Below are 9,683 nucleotides of genomic sequence, written 5' to 3' on the forward strand. Positions count from 1 at the left end.
ACCTCGGCTTTGAATCTCAGTCTGACAGGGTTAAGGAGCGGCAGTAGTAGAAGTCATAAAATATGATCCCCTGGCTTTTATTGCTGCTTTCCTGCTGTTGCTTTAATGGAGCTGCCAAAGGAATCAGTCAACTGGAGAGGATTGACAGATGTCAGACCAAGTGTTATCAGGTAATATTATTTATCTTCAACTAGAATTACATCATCACCTGTTAACTTATTGATACCTGCAAAAAAAAAATAGCCGTTATTTGCTGTTTTACTTACAAAAAAAATGATAAAAAGTTTTACAGTAAAACTTATACTTCTGCTGTTTCTCTTCCCTGTGTGGTCAGTTTGGCTCGCCGCAGATACTGCAGGTTTGGTTTATGGGGATATTTGCTTTACTTTCAGTAAATCTTTCTGTAGACCTTATAAGGCGGGACTTTTGAGGTAAACATTTGTAAAGTGGGGATGTCCTTTACTAGTCTTTAAAGTCACAGAAAAATAGGGATTTAATGCCGAATGAGTCACTAAGTGAGTCATAAAAGCATTCTTGTGAAGTCAGAGAGCATCCTGGAATCATATCATTTCATCTAAAGAGGAAAAAGGAACAAAGGTTCTATGAGCATCTCTTGGGTTTGTTCTCAAGGTGTTTTTTTTTTTTTTGATGAGACAGTTTTATCTTTTACAAGTTTCTGCACCATTTACTCTGGGGTCAATGTTTATCTTCTCTTAACAAAAACAAAAACAACTCCTACCAAACTCCATTCAGGGACATGATGACATCATCCTACCACCCAAGTTATCTGTTGTATAAAAAACTGGTGACATTTAAAGGAAGTTTTAACAGATGCTGCTCATTTACTTCATTTCGTCTAGCAGATTCCAAAACAGTTTCTTCTCCACTGCCATTAGACTGCTAAATTTGATATAAAATGGCTTAAAAAACAAACACAGAATGTTTGAACTGTAACTATAAATCACTTTTTTTCTTTCATCACAATGTTTTTATCACTGCTGCTTACATGGCTGCACATTAAAAAATGAAAAAGTCTAGACACTTGTGTGTAAAAAAATGACAAAATAAAATCAGTGGCTTTTCTAGACCAGTGTGTTCCTGGGGGCCAGGAGGGGCCCAGCGCGATTTCATGGGGGCCCACAAAAGTATGAAATAAAAAAACAGGGCAAGGGATTCAAGTATATTAATATAACTGCATGAAGTGAAATTTCTATTCAATTAGATTTAATTAAAATTATTTTATTTTTAGGTCAATATACATTCATAATTTAGGAATTTTACATATTTTTTGATCTGAATTAGAACTCATGAAAAACTGATGAATTCAGCCGTGAAAATTAGAGCAATTTGTTTTGAGAAAAAAAAAAAACATTTTGCAGATGAAAACTGGAATCCTATCTCAATACCACTGAAGCTATCACCTTATTGTTTTTAAATAATTAGTAAAACAGAATATGTAAAGAAGAAAAATGAAATAGATCCAAAGGACCTTTCAGTAACCATGTCTGTTCCAGCGCATATCATCATTGGAATATCTTTGAGTATTATGTCTTCAGTACAGGGGCCAGAACATTATCTAAAGGGGCACTGGCCCCCGTTTGCAACTGTCTAGAACCGCCCATGGTCTAAGCCTAAATCTGAAGGATTTTACTTTGAGGTTTGAAAAGATTAAAGGAGGCTGTTTTCTACTGGAGATGCGGCCTGACCAAGTACCAATCTTATCTACAAGTTTTGATTTGATTTGTTTCAGACTTATTTGGTGAGATGTTGAAGTTTGAACTCAAACTTTGGTATAGCAGCATTAACTTTCATAACATCCATTAAAAGGAATCTACAAAACCAATGTGCAGGTGCAGCGATTTGGATGCACCTTGTAGTGGCTTCCATCCAGTGTGATTTATGAAACAATATAACACTAAATGTTAACCAGCCTCCACCCAAGAGACCTGTTTTAATTATAACTTTTAGTAGCAGAGAGACACAACAGGTTTCTAACAAAAACAGTTGAATTTAAAGCTCCTTTAGAGGTCCAGCTGTGGATAACAGAGGATTAGATGCATTCCTAAAGTGACAGAGTTGGCTCCATGTTATTAAATCAAAGTGATGGAGTGTTTCCTTTAACTAAAAAATGCAGATAGATTGAGGCTTGGTGTTTTCCTCAGTGCCTTTAGTGTACCATGCACTTTATATTTTAGTTAGGTAGATTAATAAAAAATCTGTGTGAGGCCCCTGACTACTGCCAAAACAAAAGAGAAAGAATTTCATGTGTCTTAAATATTAGGTGTACCGGTATATAAAAAGATGATTAAAAAAAGCGTTCTTGACATTAATTTGATGGTTTTAGGGCTTAGTTCTCGCCCCCTAAACCAAGAGCCCCAGATATCTGACCCTCTTGTCTCCCTGTCAGTGGCAGGATGAAGTACCAATGACAGAAATACACTTAGAGCCAGTTCATTTACTGCATTCCCACATATCAGACTTTTTCTTTGTTCTGATTTCCTGGATGCCGATGGGAGACATCATTAAGTAAACAAATCAAATCAAAAACGCTTCCTTAATACCACTTACCAATCCACCCCTTCAATGATTTAAAGCCTACCACATAAAACATAAACAAAAACGCATCCACTCTTGCAAACCTACAGGAATTAATTCAATTTCAAAATGAGCAAAACCCTGAGGCACTTTCCTGACCTTTAAGTTGCGATAATTGCACAAACAATAACTGCAACAAGAACTGAAACCAAGAGGTAGATTTCCTGAATGTGGGAGGTTATTGTTGTATGAGGTCAGTGATGTAGGTTGTAGCTGTATTATGAAAAAACAGAAGTTAATATCCCTAACCCTAAAGCATTAACACCATGCAAGTATATCAAATTATCTTCCTGCTTAGATTTACTGAGAGTGGTGCACCTATAGATATCATATTGGGATCAGGATGTAGAAAACCCTTTCTGAGGAATCTTTTTGTCTTTATCACATTCCGGGTTTGAAATCTAATAGCACTATTACTCATAATATTAATGACTAAGTGTTTCACCTGATCATCTCCCTGTCCTTTTCTTCTTGCAGGGACTTGGCTGCAAGACCAGTCGAGAGTGTGAGTATGAAAACTGACTTGGAATGAGACAAAACGTTCTAAAAAAATTATCGAAACATTATAGAACTGCTTCAAGCATTTTTAATTAGACTAGACCCTAACAATACTACTAATTTCTCTTGAATGAGAACCAATAAAAATAACAGAAATTACTTAGTAGTGCAGGAAATAGGGTTATTTGTTATATTAATCTAGAGCCCAATAATGAGGAGGTCACTTAACAGGCACAAAAGTTTAATTTAGAGCTAAACTGTATGCTAATTGCTGTCTTAACGTGTGACCCCCGGTGTCCTTTGTCCCTGTTTTAAACAGATTGGTTTGCTGATGTGTGTCAGGACCCCACCAAGCGTCTCAACAGCGCTACCCTGCTCCACAATGCTAGCATCTCCACGGTCATGAGGTGTGAGCAGAAGCAAAAGTGCGGGCTCTACCTGAGAATCCGGACAGTTGTGCAACTTATGGGTAGGTAGTGGTGAATTGAAACCATTAGGGTTTTATGTAAACATCTGCATTCATTTTCTTCAATGGTGTTATTATGTTTTCGAACCATTTATCAATTTTCTTTGCACTATGCAATGCAAAAGTGATTGAAGTTCTCGAGATTCTGAAACGTTACAAACAAAAAATTAATGTAATTAATTAAGATATGCCAACCCCATTCATTCCATAATTCTAAAGAGAGAATGAAATAATCCGAATAATGTGGAGTAAATTTAAATTCACCACCTTTTATTCTCATACCCCTAAATAAGGACAAGTGTAACCAGCTTGTATCGCACGGCTGGAAACATGTCTATGTATGGTCATCATCCTGAGCCGAGAGGCAGGGGAGGGTGACCATTGATTAGAAGAGCTGCAGAGATTAAAAGCTCAGTTGAATTACACCATTCTAAATGAAAAGTATCCCATATGGTCTCTACTATTTAGTCCTTTATGGAAACCCAGCAAAAAACATAGCTGACAGAAATCAATAAGAAATATGTTTGGTAGTTTGCAAAAAAAAAAAAAAATTGGAAGAAGGTGTTCTCATGAAATAAGACGAGAGTTTAGCTGTTTGGTCTATATAAAAAAATCTAGAATTGCACTCCTCAAGTTAGTTTGCGTCTGATATAGTCTTTTAAAAAACAAACTTTAGTTCCTCAAAGTTTCAGTTCTGAAATGTGATGCTTTGGAGGTAGAAATATTTTAAACGGTAAATGGCCTGTACTTATATATTTCTTTTTCAAGTCAGAGGACTTGGCCAAAGCGCTTTACACTTCAATCAGTCAGTCATTCATTCACTCACACAATGATGGTGGGGAGCTACATTGTAGCCACAGCTGCCCTGGGGCTCACTGACAGAAGTGAGGCTTTTGTACACTGGTGCCAACGGGTCCTCTAACCACCATCAGTAGGCAATGCAGGTGAAGTGTCTTGCCCAAGGACACAACAACACTAAAAGCGAGAGCCGGGGCTTGAACCGATAACCCTCCAATTGAAGGACAAACTCCTGCACCTGACACCACTGTCGCCATTCTTACTGAAATCATATTTCTGGACACTTGTTACAATGCATAACCAAAGAAAGCTGTTTTTATTTTAACAACAGGAAGCCGCTCTTTAATATCTTAAAAACTGAAGTAACACTACAGCTACATCCCTTATGACAAATAAGTTGAATTAGAGGTGGTAAAGATGCTGAAGAGAGTAAAGAAGAACATTCGGAAAATTCACCCCTCACATCACTAAATATCTGCAATGCAAGACTTTTAGGAAAAAAAAAGTTAGATGAACTCCAATCCTTAGCAACGACTCAGCTAGAGTATAAGGAGGGAAAATATTATGGCTTTCACCAAAACAAGGCTGCAGGATCATATCCAATATTCCAGTATCCATTTGCTGGGCTTTCTAGCCATACGACCAGAAAGAGACGTAAAGGATAGTGGCAAAACCAAAGGATGTGGGTTAGCAGTGCTTGCAAACAATACATGCTCAGATATTGAACTGTCAGCAGTAAGTTTGGGTCCATATTATTGACCTAGAACGGGATGTCAAACTACGGTAGTTCCAGAAAGGGCCATGTGGCTGCAAGTTTTCTTTCCAACCAAGCAATAGCACACCAGACTGTCATCATGTCACCATGTTGACTTACTCACTTGATTAGATGACTGGAATCTGGTGTGCTATCGCTTGGTTGGAAAGAAAACCTGCAGCCACACGGGCCTTTCTGGAACCAGTTTGACATCCCTGACCTAGAGAGTGTATCAGTGTTATTTTGGCAGCCATTTATCTTTCACTATCAGCGCTTGTGCTAATTTGGCCGGGCAAATGCATTTGGCCTGGCGGTTCACTTGGCATGTGCAAAGCACATCTTCCACTCTGTATACTTCCAACTTTAAAACACTTTTTCAGGTGCTCTATCAGAAAAACAAAGTTAGGACAAGTGTCCTATATATTTCTAAAGCAAGACCTCCTCTTGCAAATCAGGTCAAAATGTTGTTTCTTTCCCTCAGACTGTAAGTCCCTTTTTCAGAGACAACCTACATTAAAGAGAATCATGAGAAAATGGTCATAGAATGCTGAAATAGCCTTGTGTGATTATTTTAGGCACTATTCCAGCCATAGGTAAAGGACATCAATGCCATGAATGAGTGTGGGACTGATTAGACAAATCTTGTTGTAGAAGCCGATATCACCACCAGAACCGTGAGATGTAAAAAAAAAAAAAACACGAGAGTAAAAAAGCTTGGATTACCACAAATATAAGGGACAAGAATAAAACAGGAGAGGGAATTATTAATGAGTATAGAGAAACATCTTCAAGTCAACATTAGAGACGGGTAGCAAGCATACAGTAAGACGGTCCAGACCAGTGCTCCGGCAGAAAAGTATTACTGTGTGTGGTCAGGGATGAAATGGATCCCATGCTTATGCTTATATGCAAATGAAGTGAACACATTTTTTAGCATTAATATTTAAGGAAGAAATACCCTTAACTACTGTTAAACAACAGATGCTGAATAAGGTAAAATCAGCTGGATAGACTAAACCACAATGAGGCTCCAGGTTAAGATGGTGTCTGCAAACAAGCAACCACTTCAGTATATGGCTGAGGCAATAAGCACATGGCTGTTGTCCACTGGATATAACTTCTACATGGATAACAGACTGGTCTGAAGATGCAACTGTAAAGCTGTCTGCAATTAGGGAACATTTTTGTTTTCTTTAGGAGGCTAAGTTCCTCAGTTGTTCATAACAAGAGGATGCATGTCTTCTAAAAGGCTGTTGTTGAGAATATAAACTCTTGAATTTAGCTCAGTTGAATTTATCACGCATTATAGACAAGCCCAAGATACTCTACTTCGCACTAACAGCAACAGTGCTTTTAGTCAGAGGCTTGTGAGACCACTACAGGAGATTCCTCCATGCCTACAGCCTCCAACATCTACAGCAACCTGTTTAAGCTTCCCCTGCATGTGAGTTAAAACGACATTTAATTTTCTTTTTCTTAATAAAGCAAGTAGAACTGAAACCTGGTGGTGGCAGTATCAGGCTGTAGAAAATACTTCTCGAACAGGGAGCGGAAACCCGGTCTTCGTTTCCTGGCAGGTGGATGGCGCTAAATACTAAATACCTGACAATCCAGAATCAAGAACTGGTAGAGGCTGTATGATATTTGGGATTTAGGTGGTGTTCACCTTCCTGTAGAACAGGAACCCCAAACACATTGGCAATCTATAATGGAATCGTTTCGATCAAAGTAGAGTCCAGCAATGCTTTACACGTTAGAATGGACCAGTAAAAGTCCATGCCTAGATGCTATGCAGAATCTGTGAAAGACAGACTGACATTTATGTTTGCAGATGCATGTCATTATAGAGATCACCTCAACAAGCTTTAAAGGTAAACTGGGGATTAAAAGGTGGTTCCAGTCAACACTGACTCAGGGCAACAATGTTTGCAATATTCCTACAAGGCACCTTTACTTCAAAACATAATATTTTCTCTTCCTCCATCCAGATAATATCTCATTGTTGTCTTTGGATCAGTATGTAGGTCTAACACAATATAAAGATTAGTAATGAAAAAAACAGGAAATGCTTATTAAATCCCATTTCTGGTACGCGTTCATAAAACAAAGATGGTAAAAACCCTCGGCTTTGTTTCCTCTATCCCGAGGGTCACTTCCTGGTGATATTAAGATAAACGAGGAGGCAATGAAATGTAATGTAAAGTCATCATAGATAAAACTGCTCTAAATTTAGTCTACCTGGATTCAAAAATGCAAATATATTTCAGGGAAAACATCAATAAACATGAAAGCAAGCACGGCCTTACTTATACCCTAGGGATAAGTTTGAGTCAACAGTACAGTCTACGTGCCTACCCCACGCCATTGACATGTTATAACATGAGCGAGAAAGGAGACTTCCAAAGAAAAAATATTTAGCTTATAAGTCGATATGAATGCAACAATGTCAATTTACTCAAACACATTAATCTAAGAGAGAGACTATTTGTATATAAAGTTCCATTATTTTACATAACCTTTTGAAGTCCTTACCCTACTAAAATAAATATCATCCAAAGCCAAAAGTTGTAATTCACTCAACCTAATACGACCTTTAAAGAGACATATACTGTATCATAGTGGGATTTTCCTAATTTTGCTAAAGTTCTTCAGAAGACACTTGTGGGTTTCTCAATAGTATCAACAAATTAGAAAACAAGCAAAGACACCTTGTGTAAACACAAACTGCATTTTTTAAGGCCTATTGTGCTTTAGATGTTCTTCTGTGATCACCTGAATGAGTTCATGATGAGCTTATGAGATATTTGTGGGTAGGCATGCTTTTCCTGGGAAGGGTCACCTCTATTTCATTTTATCTTCATAGCTGCTCTCACCATTATTCTCCGGTCTCCTGAAGCATGAGAAAATGTGTTGATAGAAGCCGAAGACCTTGTTTCTCTTTTGCTCTTGAATTTCTTACCATCAGTGGATGGTGTGTTCCCTTTTCAAGTTTTTCACCTACCTCAGGTTCTGTTATGAGGATTTCTTGATTCTGTAGTTGTGCCTTCAACCAATGCTACACATAGTTTTTCTAATAGAAGTATGTTACTTTTGCAAGCTTTGATGGTGTGCTCTTCAAGTGATGGGCTGCAACTGAAGCTTATTTATTTTACAGTAAAGGTATAATGGAGGATGTTCTTTTACCGGGTGGATCATCATAATAAGTGGTCCTCCTAATTGTCAATCATTCTGGTGATATGTTTATGTAAGGCCGTCCTACGTGCTCGTCCCTATTTTCACTTACCTGTGGTGAGTCTGATACAGTGGACAATTCTTCTTTTGGAAAGTAAGCTTGTATGAGTGATGCAAACTGCAACTTTTAAACAGAACGTGCACGAGGAGAAATGGGATTGTGCACGCTCTCCACTCATTTTTAATGGGCGTTCCCTCTCAAGAGTGGGTACAGAGTTGTGCATGTGCATTTTCTCTTCTAAAGTTAAGAGGGTGGGTCTTTTCAAAAAGTTGCGAAAATCCTCCACTCTGCCTTTAAGTTTTGATCCTGCTGCAGAACTCTTTCACGTTGGTGAATCTTTCCTGATTCATTTTATGCGTTTTTAATGTTATTTTTTTAGATGGTTTGGTAATATTACTAGGAAGCCACATGCATACAATTGCAATTAATGGAGGAAAAAGTAAAATAGCTTTTGACTATCAAGTCCTGATGACTGCTAACTTACCTCGCATGTGGTATTTATTTTGTTCATCTTAAACAAATAAAGAGGTGCGCTTGAATTTCTATCAGCAGCTGTTATGATAGACTTCTAACCTAATGCAGAGCTGTAAGGTTACACCATGCTTCGCCAACAAAGCATACAGCTTTGCCAGTATACACTCTTTGCACTTTGCAAAGACCTGTTTAGAGCATATCATTTTAGAAGGAAGTTTTGAGAGCAATTATTGAAGTGTAGTCAAGTGTGTATAAAATGAGTCATGTTATATAATCTTGAATACAGGGCAGGAAGAGACATCTCACCAAGGAAACCCACTGTGCTCAAAGATCAAAAAACTTTGCACCCGCAACAGCCCAAATTGCCTTTTTCATTTTCCCGATGAAGCAGATTGAATAAACATTCTGGTCTGGTTCCTTTATAAAGTGCCAGCAGATGCATTATATCCTTGTTTGTTTATCAGGCAATGTGCAAAGTTCTTCCCTGTTCGGGCACGAGACGGGAAAACCCCCAATTTGGGTTATACAATTACTTATCACAAGCTTCTTTTTTTATGACTTTTCCCAAGCCATGTCTTTTAAACAGATAAGTCCATAATGCGGCGTTTGTAATTGAGTATTTAACTTTTTTTTATTTTTTAGATAAAGACTCCATCCATGGCATTTCCATTTGCACCAACAGTGCAGGGATGATGACAAACTGCCAAACCATACAGTTCACCAAGGCTTCAAGAAGATCAATGCTTGGAATGCCGGTAATGTCAGAAGAAATGCTTTTCCTGTTGTAAAACATTTATGGATGAGTAAGAAAAAAAAATTAAACTTAGAATTTTTTGCAGCAGTTAAATGTCATGAAATGCATTTCA

General features: G+C 37.9%; 1 protein-coding gene across 1 annotated transcript in view; it reads left to right on the plus strand.

Moving 5' to 3' along the window:
- The window catches only part of il17rel (interleukin 17 receptor E-like), an 18,403-nt gene continuing 8,720 nt past the window's right edge, over window positions 1-9,683 (plus strand). The window contains exons 1-4 of the mRNA XM_015390243.1: window positions 1-170; window positions 3,073-3,100; window positions 3,413-3,562; window positions 9,460-9,572. Coding sequence (XP_015245729.1) covers window positions 63-170; window positions 3,073-3,100; window positions 3,413-3,562; window positions 9,460-9,572 — 399 coding nt within the window. The 5' untranslated portion in view covers window positions 1-62. The remainder of the gene's footprint in view (window positions 171-3,072; window positions 3,101-3,412; window positions 3,563-9,459; window positions 9,573-9,683) is intronic.

The sequence above is a fragment of the Cyprinodon variegatus genome, unplaced genomic scaffold (assembly GCF_000732505.1).
Source record: "Cyprinodon variegatus isolate N-32 unplaced genomic scaffold, C_variegatus-1.0 Scaffold490, whole genome shotgun sequence".
In the NCBI taxonomy this organism is placed as follows: domain Eukaryota; kingdom Metazoa; phylum Chordata; class Actinopteri; order Cyprinodontiformes; family Cyprinodontidae; genus Cyprinodon; species Cyprinodon variegatus.